Source organism: Maylandia zebra, linkage group LG20, assembly GCF_041146795.1.
Source record: "Maylandia zebra isolate NMK-2024a linkage group LG20, Mzebra_GT3a, whole genome shotgun sequence".
Classification (NCBI taxonomy): domain Eukaryota; kingdom Metazoa; phylum Chordata; class Actinopteri; order Cichliformes; family Cichlidae; genus Maylandia; species Maylandia zebra.
Window position 1 is genome coordinate 6,767,366 of NC_135186.1, and position 12,355 is coordinate 6,779,720.

Here is a 12,355-nt window from a genome sequence, read left to right on the forward strand (position 1 = left end):
TGCAATAGTTTTGAACTCTGACACCTAGCTGCTTGCTGAATTACTTTGATCACTTTGGTGCAGACTCAATGAGCATGTGTGAAAGTCAGAGTGTACTGTATGATTATAACACCATGCTGATGTGCGTGAGAATGCAGAGTTTGTTTGTTTTTTCACATTTTTACTAACTATATCAAAGTAGTCAGTTTATACGTTAATGCACACACGCCTGACTGCATCTCCATTTACAGTACACGGGATGAACATGTGACACGCATAATTTTCATTCTCTAGTCCTCTCTAGTCCATTACTTGATGTCATTAGCATCCTTTAAACAACTAAAATAAAACGTGACCTATTAGAGGCTTCGGAGAACCATTATTTACTGAAGGTATTGCTTTAGCTTTCATACTTACATGTCTTTGTATCCCTATATAACCTGTTATTTTCCTATGATATAAATCCTATTGAGTACTAGCTTAATAGCCCCACAGGGATCATTTGGCTTCATTTGATCTAAACTAATATGCATATTGAGGAAAGTTCACAGTTACATGGCTTAATGTGTCTGTGTGTGTTCTGCTCATAGTGGGCAGAGACGGAGCTGCGTACCGGCCTCCTGGCTGAGTTTGAAGCTAAGTGGATTAGCATATCTCCCATGTCAGTTCCATTCACTGTGACAGCCTGATGACATGGGACTGTGTGATGGCCGTGACCCACCTGACGTCCAGAGCTCAGGCCTCCCAGCAGGTGGTCTTAGTCTGGTAGTGAGGGAGAAAGCAGGAGTGAAAGATGAAGGAGTTCTCATTCGTTATTAGAGTAGAGATGGACGGCAAACATAACTTCCTGCAAAGCTCTGGGTAATTTCTTGGCTTTTCTATAAGTCTATTAAAGCCTGGTCTTATTTTATCTACATTATATGCCATTTAGTAAATGCAAATACAAATTGATAATAGAAGCATTATGTATAGTTTGCATTGGATAATGCCCTTCCTACAAATTTTAAGGTAGATGACAATGACAAATGACAATATATATATTTGCATGTTGCATGCTCTCTAAGGCTTATATGCAATTATGTGTTTTAGACAGTCTTGTAGGATGCACAGCACTACACCACAAGCAATGGCTGATAATATTAAAAGTTTAGTTTAATTAGTTTATTTTTACAGTGGGACAGCTATATTACATCAACTGCTCAACACACCTCACCATTTATAACCTTAGCTGGTTTGCAATGCCCGTCCCTATCTGGGCCTTTAAAATGCACACAAAAAAAATCAATAAGGTGTACAAACTATATAAGAGGTGCACACATGTATATGTACAATTTGAATTCAGAATTACATACAGTGTAGTTACACTGCATTATGACTTTGACTTTAAACAGGAACCCTTCAGCAGCTCCACACATTCAACTCCATAAGAGCTGATAAGCTTTAACCTTGAGTACATTTGCTTCGCCGTAGTATAAATAACCTACTTTAACTGTTCAATAACAGAACACTAAAGTTAAACATATTCAAGTGCACAGAGACTGAGTGCTGAATTCTGTTGCTCACATCAGCCTTTTGTTTTTTCTGCTGCACCGTCTTCTCTTCATCTTATGTCCCTTGTGTCTCTCACACCTCTTCTTTTCCATATCTTTACATTTCTTCCTTCCCCAAAGACCAAGAGTCTCCCTTGACCCTTGTAGTCATCCTGCGCTCACTCTCATACTTTTCGCCCACCACCTCCATTCCCTTCCTCCTCCTCCTCCCCCACCAGAGTCTCGCGCCGGCCTAGCCAGGCAATGCTAACACTTTTGTCAGGGTGATTAATAGCGTGCTCGATTGTCGTTAATTCACTGGCTAATGACTGGAGGGAGCGAGAAAAAGAGAGGAGCAGGAGCAAGGCTAAAGAGTAATAGACTGATGTATCGGTGTATGCTGCGTCCAGTCTGCCAAACCACACTGACTAACACAGACACACACTCAGCATGCACACACACCCAAGTGCATCCATGTCGGCTAAGAAATCTGTTGGCCATGAATTCCCTCTCTAGATTTTCATCTAACTATGATAATCAGGCAGGTCAGGACATATAGATATTACTGAGGTGGACGCAACGCGATATTGACCAAGATCCAGTAAGATTTTATTGAAATCAGTGTAAAAAAGTGTGATTATTATTTCACATTTTACACATTAAAGACAATATAAACCCATCCTAAAATAAAAAGTTAAACTGAATAAAGTGCCCTGCTTCGAAAAAATACATGCACACATACAGACGCACAAGTCAAACCTCTCTTTTCCCTGGTTAATTAGAATAGATGGGTTTGTTCTGAACACTGTCTGCCTTGGTACTCCCCTAGCTGCTGTCTGGCCTCCCGAATGGCCTGCTAAATGAAGCTGCACAAGAAGTGGGTGTAGGGACTCTCTCTCTCTCACACACACACACACACACTCACACACAGACACACACACACCTAGAGACTCACAAATAGAAACGGAAAAAGAGATCGACAAAGCACAGTGTGAAAGTCTGTTCCTGAAAAGTGGAATCTTTGAAAGCAACCATACGTTCTGTTATTCTGTTGCCTGAAGTGACGTTTTTTGATGCATTAAATAAAAACTGAGATAAATTATTTGCCTCTAGATTTGATTGATTTCTCTTACTTCTGTGGATAGTGACTGTGACCTTCTACCGGTAGTGAGGATGTCTTCATAAATCAGACTCACCTTTAGATCTCAGTGAAGCTGTAAAATTAATTCAAGAATTGCTTTCCATGGTGGTGAAAATTTGACTGTGGCGTTTGACATTCAAACTTTGCTTCACCGCCTTGTTTGTGCGGATGTGCTCTGAGTGTTGACGATGACTCTGGTTTGGTCCCACTGTCCTCCAACTGGCTCCTTCGTTCAGTAGCCTCGGAGGATTGGAAATATAAAACATTTAGCAGTTACGCTGATTTATCTTAGCGCCGACTTTGGCGTCCTCTTTAGCAATGCAATGGTCTGATACATTAAAGTAATGAGAATAGTTTTCTTCTGCCTGAATTGTTTGTTATTGATTCTGAGGCTCAGTTTAAAATAGCTGATTTAGGTGGTCTCGGTTATTGTGACATGTAAATGTAAAGGGTTTTGCTTAGTTTTCGCTGTTAAATCATGTGTAGACTATTCACTGTTGTTTGATTCCTTCTTTTCACCTTCTTCTTCTTTTGCACTCAGTATTCTTCCTGTTTTATCCACCTCCTTTCTTCCCCCTTCTCCCTCCTCTCTCCATACCCACCCCCTGGGTGATGTTTGCAACTCAATTTGGCAAATGTAACTCAATATTGATTATTATTAATATTTATCATGTTTGTGAACATGTTTTCCTAGTGCTATTAATCTGCCCTGTTAATAAATGTCTGCAGCAGCCTGGTCCCCAGGGTCCCCTGGGACTACAGGGCCACCACACACACTTATACACGCACACGCAAAAACACACCTGCTCTCAGCTGCAGGAGGTTGCCTGCTGTCTCCTACTTGCCTGGAGGCTTGATCTCAGTGTATACACACACTCACACATGCACTTTATTGGAGGATGGAATGGCTCTGGGCTGCTCAGCACAAATGACACATCAATACATCAGCCATGTTGTATTGATGCTACACACAAACATAAAAATGCACACTCACTCTCTCCATTCTGAGCTGCAGTGACCAAAGTCTTCTAGCCTTATAGTCATAGACAGTAAGTGATGAGACTCAGACAAAGAGACACCAATATTAAAGTAAATGTTCTAAATTCTGCCAAAAAACAAGGTCATTGGGTCAGGATGCGTGGATTTGAACCTTTTAAGAAATGGAAATTAAATTTCAGTTTTGTTCCCACGATATTTTAGTCGTGTTAGCGCTTAAAGAAATAAAAACCACCTACTTTTTTACCACACTTTTCGTCAATGACATAAGCATTGTAAACTGTGGCTTGTAAAAATGCAAACTTAATAATAAAATAATTAAGTCCTATAGTTTGAGTATCTTATTGCTGAGATTGTTGCAAAGCAAACAATCCCAGTATATGTTGCTGTCGGATAAATTCTTTATTATAGTTATTATTGTTATTGCGTAATTATCTGCAGCATTACATGAGCAACCCTGTGGAGGGGAAATGGGCCTTCAGATGGTGCATTGGCCTTTTTCTCTCTTTCTTTTTCTTTCTGTCTTTCTTTCCTTCTTACTTTCCACCTATTCCAAAGTAGCTGTGTTGTAGTTTTAAGTGTTGCTTGGAAATGCTCCCTGGTGCTTTTACAAGGGGAAACAGTGTGGTGTTCTTGCTCGGAGAGGCTTTCTCATATTGTAGATGATCGTGCCCCCAATGCTCGCTCACTAGTTCCACCCACGTGGAAATGCACAAACCTTCTCCACTGAATGCCCTCCTTTGGCCGCCTCGTCACATGCTTCCATTTACACGTCATTTTGGATATATGGTACCCCAGTGTCACTGTGGAAAAAATCCCTATTGTACACTTTTCTTTCTTTCTTTCTTTCTTTTTTTTTTTACTGCTCACTCTTTCTACCTTTTAATTTGTCCCTGTTTGATTTTTTACAGCTGCATCCCTCCTGTTTTAAATAGGGAAGTGGGGGTGGTGGGTGGCGGTAGTGGTGGTGGTAGGGGACTCTCTTTGTGAAGACAAAATCATCAAAAGCCTTACTAAAAAGGAACAGGTACCAATATCGCTCTGTAGCCCTGTGACGCAGCTAAGTGGGACCACATTGACACAATATAGTGGCACAGGCAGCAGATTACACTTGGCTTTGCACACTGCCCCACATGCACACAGCGCTCCCACATCAAAATGTTTGGTCATTTATTGCTCAACCACCTAACTATTTTTCATATCTGTCATGGTCCACACAGTCTCCCTCTGCCTTGATTTTTTTAAAAAATGTTTTCATTCAGCAGACGATCTTTTCCCCCCATATTTGGAGTCTCTGCTGAATTTTGCATAGTTTTGCCTTTCCCCTGGATATTGTCTTTTCATCAGTGGCTGGCTTTCTTTTTGAATTAAACCAGATCAATTTACGGCCAGCCAAAAGATGCAGTCTCTGTGTGTACTGGAGAAGGCAGTCAGAGAAGTAGGATGTGTGTGCTTTATAATGGCCATCAATGGGACACACAAACACACTTTTTTTTCCTCTCTCTTTTAATGTTATCATAGCCACAGCCATGACCTCACCATGCTGCTTATACACCTGGCTCTGAATAATCGGGCTATTTTTGGCATCTGTTCTATCCTGTACTGTGCAGTTCTTTTTCTGTTCAATATGTGTATCCCTTCCTAACAAGAAAAAAATGCACCTTTGAGCAACAGCTTTACAAAGATTTGTAATTTTTTTTTATTTTCACTAAAGGCATGACTGCTTACTCTGCAGGAAATTAGCTGGTCTTTATTATATGCATTAGCTCCTTTCTCAGAATTCGTGTATGCCGTCAGTGTTGTTTCCTCCTGCTCTTCAGACTACATCGATAATACCGCTCAGTCCATATGCCACAAGGCACATGTGTTTGTGTGCGTCCAGGCAGACGGCAGAAAATTACTCCAGATCTCTATCTTTATGCATTTAAGTCTAGAGTGCTCTGATTAAACACAACCACAGAACAATTTGCCTTTTGCAAGGCCCTCCGATTAAACCGCTGATTTTCAGCACCGTGTCAAGTTATTTTGCTATGGCAACGCTGATTACAATGTTATCAGCATTTCATATTTTATTATTTTTATTAAAAAAAAAAAACCTCAGTAGCTTCTTCTAATCTTGAACGGAAAGAACATGTTTTCTTTAATATCTTGTGCTATTGTTGTTTCCTTGTTGTTGCAATAAATAGTTGATGGTGTCAGATGTGTACTTTAGGCTAGTGACTGTAAATGCTATATCGGTGTCATATCTTGTTCTTTCCCTTTGACATGTAGTAATTATGAGATATCATCTTTACCTACAACACCATCTGATCTCTTGCGCATGTGTTTTGAGTACAGTAACAGCTCCTTCAGTTGCAAACAGATGTGTGTTTGTGTGATACCCCGCATCTGTTCATACGTGCCCTAAAATCTTTGTTATTGCAAGCCATGCTACAAAGCAAAGAGCTCCGTTTATGGCATGCATTTACAATTTATCAAATAAATGGGATGCCTTCATGTGGCCTGTGCCTGGCTCTCAGGCAGAGCAGAGTAGTTTTCCACTGGAATAACAGCCGCTGAACAAGCAGCCTATTGTAGCCATGGCCAGCACCGGGACCCCCAAGGTGCGAATTAATGATTGACCCCTGATGTAATCAGGATAAATAGCTCCCCGTAAAAGAGAAAGAGATGGCGTAGGGGAACAGAGAGAGAAAGAACAACATAAGGAGCCAGGGAGAGGAAGGCACTATCTGGCCTGGGTGTTTTTTAAGAAGCCCTTAGGGAGGTGAACCTAACATCTCTTTCTGGGACGTTTGAGACCCAGAACTAACACACAGCTGTTTAAAAGCAGCTCAGTCATCAGTTGCTGGACTCTTTGTCTTTTCCTCTTTGTTTTCTTTCTCACCCTTCGACTTATGAGCCTGCTTTGTTTTCTCATTTGCACTTTCTTTTTTTCATCATCAGTTGAACATGGTATTACAGAATGGCAAAGAACATTCGTCTCTGGTCTCACATGCTTTAAAAAAAATTGTTTTCTTTTTAGGAATTAACAAAGTTACGACTGAAAGTTGAACATGTTTAATATCACACCGTGTGGTTTACTGCACCATGCGTCTCACAAAAGATGTTTTGTTCATTAAGATTAAGAGGAACTTTTATTTTTCTTCCCTTCTCTTTGTTACTCAATTATTTGACGTGGCGATCTGTGCATTTTGTTGTTCATAGGGGCTCTTAAAGCCAAATGGTATTTAATAGATTTTCCGAGGCTGTCTCTCTGCTTGTCAAAATTGCTCTCAATGGGTCAAGTGCCAGTGAGAGTGGGGGAGTGAACAGAAAGAGAGAGAGGGAGAGACGGAGTGAAAAAAAAGTTTAACAGTCTGAAAACACTTTTGATTGTGTGGAAGGAGCAGCAGATAGAGCTGAGTTATAAAACTTTAATTGATCTGTGAAAAGTGGAAGCTACTGCTGGCTCACATGTTCCAATGCTTAATTGCACGCCTGGTCTGAATCCCCACGAAACAGTGATCATTAAAAAACAGGTTTCTTTCCAGTCAAAATCACTGGGATGACGCAAAATCACTAATAAAAGGCTGACTTTTACTGCTTCAGCTTTATGTGATAAGTTACCCAAATGTATGTGGACAAGCTGCAGGTTTGCCAGGCTCTGAAAAGCCCTCGTCACATGCTTCCAAAGTTTCACATTTCGCATTTTAAAGTTGCATGTCTAATTACAAGATAACAAAAAAAGGTAACCACTGCACATTGTGTGCTTTTCTACACTTTCTGTAACAACAGTTTTGTTATTTGGATTCCCTAACAGCATATTCTGCCTGTATTTCTCTGCCTTTCTGACCTGACATAACACAGAAACAGCATTTTAGAATGAATAAACTCACGGAAATAAAACATCCCAATTGTTAATTGAATTCAACTTGCATCATTTTTTAAATTAAAACCTCTCATTACAAAATAATATACTTCCACACACTAACAAGCACATTTTTAAAATGTCATGTTACAGCTCCAGTTAAAACCTGGGCAGCGACGACAGGCTTGGCAGCAGGCTAGATGGAGGTTAGGAGAGGGGGAAAGCGCTTGATTGGAACCACTCCTGCTGTAATTTTGGGCCTAGTTGGCCTGCTGATTGCCAGTCCCTGTGTTTAGATAGTAAAACTGCAGTGGTACTTTGACTTAAGACACCAGGACTGTCTAGAGAGGGATAACAAAAAGACGTGTATAGGTGTGCTTAAGAAAACAGAGACACAAACAAATAGGTACAGATCTGTTGAGGGCTGGATTGAAAAATGTGCATTTATTTCATATTTGTAAGCTTTCTTCTCCCTTGATGCCATTGGTCCTGATTCAAATTCCAATGTTATGCTATTTACAAAGGAAAATTATTACACATCTTAGCTTTACTAAAAACTTGATATGCCGTACTAAAAGGCCTCTACTCAAAAACAGCCTAAGGGAATGATACTCACCAAAAGGCTCTAGTGCATACAAACTTTCATTTTACATAATAAATGCCTGAATTATACAGTATGAAAAACAAAATCATGAAATTTGAAGTTACCAAAACCATACTTGCTGTTCTTGTTTTCACTCATGTCAGAATGGTGGGATCCTGGAGCGCCGGCACAATCATGTTGTCAGGTCTTAGATGTGAAAATAATAATGGGCGACGAGGCCCAACAGGTCAATGATAGATATAACGAATTATTTGTAAGATGAGTCCTGGCAGGACGTGGTGACCATGATTAAACTGAGAACTATTCCCACGAAGGACTTGGCCACTATCTCTGTGTTTCTGGCTGTTCTCAGATAACCTCTGGAAAATCAGTGAACTAAGCATTTTGTTGCTGAAGCCAGTCAGACGGATAAGTATGACTTTCTGAGGACCACTAAATTTCCTCATTGTGCTGTGTGGTTTGCCGACAATTTAGAGGTTAGGACATTGAAGTGCATTTTGTAACTTAAGGCCAAGAACTCCTTGCATGCGTAGTATGCCACTGGGTTTGGAAATATGATTTACAGTATTTCAATTTCTGTCTTCAATTCCAGGGAAGCTATTCACATAGATTTATGGCTAAAACCAGATTTTCTCTTCCCGTCTATATAGCTGGCATGGAAATCCAGGAGGTTACACATCCTTTGTGACATCTCTGTGTGTGTCTTTGTCTCGTAGATGACAGTGAGCCAGTGGACAGCATGTACGACACAGAGGCTGATCTGCCAGGTTTAGCGGCTGGCAGCGGAGGTGGCGCCGACAGCCCAGAAGACGACGCAGAAGACGGCATCATCAACATGTCCCCCTTGCCCTCACCGACTCCCTCCCATCCAAACAGCAACCACCACCACCTGCTACACTCCCATATCTATGCCTCCCACCACCACCATCTCCACAACAATAGCAGCAGCAGCAATGACCAGGACTTCACCACACCCAAGGAGGGCTCGCCCTATGAGGCACCTGTCTACATTCCTGATGACATTCCCATTCCCAGTGAACTGGAGCTGCGGGAGTCCTCTGTGCCCGGTGCAGGTCTGGGTGTATGGGCAAAGACCCGCATAGGTGCTGGTGAGAGGTTTGGTCTGCACACCACAAAGCATCATGTGGCCACAGGCAAAGACAGTTCCTTTGGATGGGAGGTAGGAACTATCACAGGTTCTCTGTGCAGTCATTATAGTTGCTGTTCTTTTAATTAGTTTTATTTTATTTCACATAAACTGTGGGTCCCTTTTAATCCGTTACTGGTAACGCAGTACAACACAGTAAGACACGGAGCTAAATAGAAGTGAAGAAAGTAACTAAAGCAATGAGGCACTTTTCAGATTTTACATTTCCTCAAGAGAATCTGTCTCATCACCATAGATGCCCATTCTGTTTCCATCATGTGTAGGATTGGACCTCATCTTTGATTGTCGCATACACTCAAAGTCATACGCACACAATACACTTATCCAGAATTCCGGCAGAGCAACGTAGCAATGTCAAATGGAAAAATCTGGCTGATTAGCGGTGGTATCAGCTTTTCTGGGCGTCGGTCTGAAGCGAGCAGACTCATTTGGTCACGGCATCTGATATGGAAATGGAAGAAGCGTGGCCCAGTGCGGTGGCGGCATATTGAACTATTAATTTTCATTTCAACATGACATTAGAGGATATTGAAGTTGCTTCAGTAAGCTCATTAAGGGAAAAAAGAAACTCCTGGTCTCTGTCTCTCTCCGTCTCTGTCTCGCTTTCTCAAATGCCTAATTAGAGGTGAAATATGCTGGCCTGCTTTTCGTTTCACTGACTCCTTGACTGTTCGTTTTTCAGGAGGACGGTCATTCACGTAGTCTCATATTACATTCATACATAACAAAGGATAGAAGCTTGGACAAGTTAATCATTGGAACATCATTCTGAAAAGGGCAGGATGTGATTGAATTGGACACCAGCAGCTGATGGGCACAGTTAAAAAAACTTTAACCAACAAGGCAGGGAATTTTTTTGAGAATGTTGCCGTGGTTTCATGCTTTATACTATGCAATACATAGTTCAAATGTTAAAACTCATGGCTCATGTTGATAAAATACCGTCAAAAAACCAGTCAAATGAAAATTATGTAGATAAATTAACAAAAAAATCCCATCATAGTTTCAGTCTGAAGAAGTCTTTTTTTCAGCCACGTTTTCTTCTCACCAGTTGTAGGAGCATGCAGACGATTAAAACACTCAGGCACACGCTATGTGGCAGTGTGCCAGGGTGAACATATTCCTTTTTAAACTTTGTATTATGGCCAGCCATTTGGGGTGCAAGAGGCTTCTCTCCAAAAGCTACACACTCCCCACAGCGCTCATGTTTTCTCTCAGTTTTCCCTCCTCCTTCCTTTTTTTCTCCCCGGACACCCGGCTAATGCATATTCATCAGCATAGCTTCAGCTCTTTTGCTTTAGGACGAGGCTGACTTAAGCTCTAAAGAGAAACATCCACACGTCCCCACCAAAGTGCCCTGGCAAAAACACTCGCACCTGGCCTAAAAAAAGGAAGAAACTCAGCAAATTTTACACTCTGTCTACTCCTTTAAAATTCAATTCAATTTTATTTATATAGCACCAAATAACAACAAATGTCGCTTTATACTGTACAGTAGATATGAGGAACATACAGTATATCTCAGCATGTTGAAGGATATTACAAAGATAGTTTTCTGTTCATTTGTCAGTTTCAGTTTCATAAGCCACCCGGAAAGGTATGTATGCGAACACAGCCAAGACTCAGCTGATGCTGGAACGTTTTGGCGTTTTGTGACATTTTCAATATACTCTTTCTAGATCAGTATGCATGTTGCTATTAGCCTGAGGTCAGTTTTATTTCTCTTCAAGGTAAAATCTTTGATCTCTGCCTCCCAACCTGTCAAAAGGGAACAATAATTCCATCTTCTCTTCTTTCTCCTTCTGAATAGCCATTGGAGGACTGACCCTGGCTCAGGGTGTATTATTTTTTAAAGATATCCTGTCTGGGCTGTGGGCTGGAAATCTTCAGAGGCTCTTCTCTCCCAGACTCTTATCACAGATAGTCATAACAGTCAGCCTGTTGATAGTCATCAACAGACTCCCTTAGGAGTCCCATACACCCCATTTCTCCCCCCTTTCACCATCTACTCATCTACTGCCCCTGGTCTTAGACAAATAGACAGCCGAGGGAGTGACAGAACCTTGGCTAAGTACAGAAAGATGTAAGTGGACACGAGAAGACTTGATGCTTTTTGATAGAGGGAAACCGTAAAATGCAAAACCGAAAATGTTTCAAACAACATCAAAAAGAAAGAAGAAAACAGAGTGTTCATTAAAGGTCTGTTGTGTGTTGTAACAGTCCCCTGCCAAAACACAGTGATGTGCTATGAGAGATAATAGGAGAAGTCACCCGAGACCTTTGTGTGTGATAGTATCTAACCAAGACCTCATATGTTAGAACTCAGCAGGTACTGTGACAATTTAGATCAAAAGCTGAATGTAATTATCAGAGGGATTATCTTTGCATAACTGTGCTTCCACTTTATCTAAAAATTAGTAAATTCATGATGTTGGGTGAACCCCAAAGGCACCACCGCTCCTCCCCAAAACAATCTTGGTTTCTTCTTGATGACAGCCTAATTTTAAGTTATAGAATTATGTAAAACTCAAAGGATATTGATTAAACTGTAAGTGAAGCCCTGTCAATCCTAAGAATACAAAATTGCTAAAATTGCAGTCACAAGGTTTTCACCATCAACAGTGATATAATCCATCTGCAGCAGCATTGCTGCATCCAAAACAGCTTAAATACACTGTCTACATTTTTGTGGATTTTTGACTTTATTTTTTATTTGTTCTTTTTTACTAAGACTGGCAATAACTCATCATGTTGGCTTTGTAAGCTCTGTGGTCTACCAGTGAACCCAAACAGCTCAGTCACATGCTCGATGCTTTAGTGCTCTCTGGATCGCTGAGTAAAAGCTTAAGATGGGTGCAGAGAAACACGGAGTAATAGAAAGAGAGAGTGAAAGGTTAGGAACAACAGAAAGAAGAAAGGGAAAGGCAGAGAGGAAGCCTGCTATTGTCTGTCCTGGGGCACTGGGAACTGGAAGAGGTGTTAACTCAGACTCATTTTAGTGAGACGGACAGCTCAATCTAAGAGCTGCTTTGCTGCAGGCCATGGCCATTCTCTTCTGTCTCAGATGCCCTCTCTGGGCCAGCACTGAGTC

At 41.1% G+C, this 12,355-nt stretch overlaps 1 protein-coding gene across 7 annotated transcripts in view; it reads left to right on the forward strand.

Annotated features, from left to right (window-relative positions):
* Nucleotides 1-12,355, forward strand: part of prdm16 (PR domain containing 16) — a 174,222-nt gene that overhangs the window by 50,897 nt on the left and 110,970 nt on the right. For all 7 annotated transcript variants that reach the window (XM_076878168.1, XM_076878167.1, XM_076878170.1 and 4 more), the window contains exon 2: nucleotides 8,813-9,276. In XM_076878168.1, coding sequence (XP_076734283.1) covers nucleotides 8,813-9,276 — 464 coding nt within the window. The remainder of the gene's footprint in view (nucleotides 1-8,812; nucleotides 9,277-12,355) is intronic.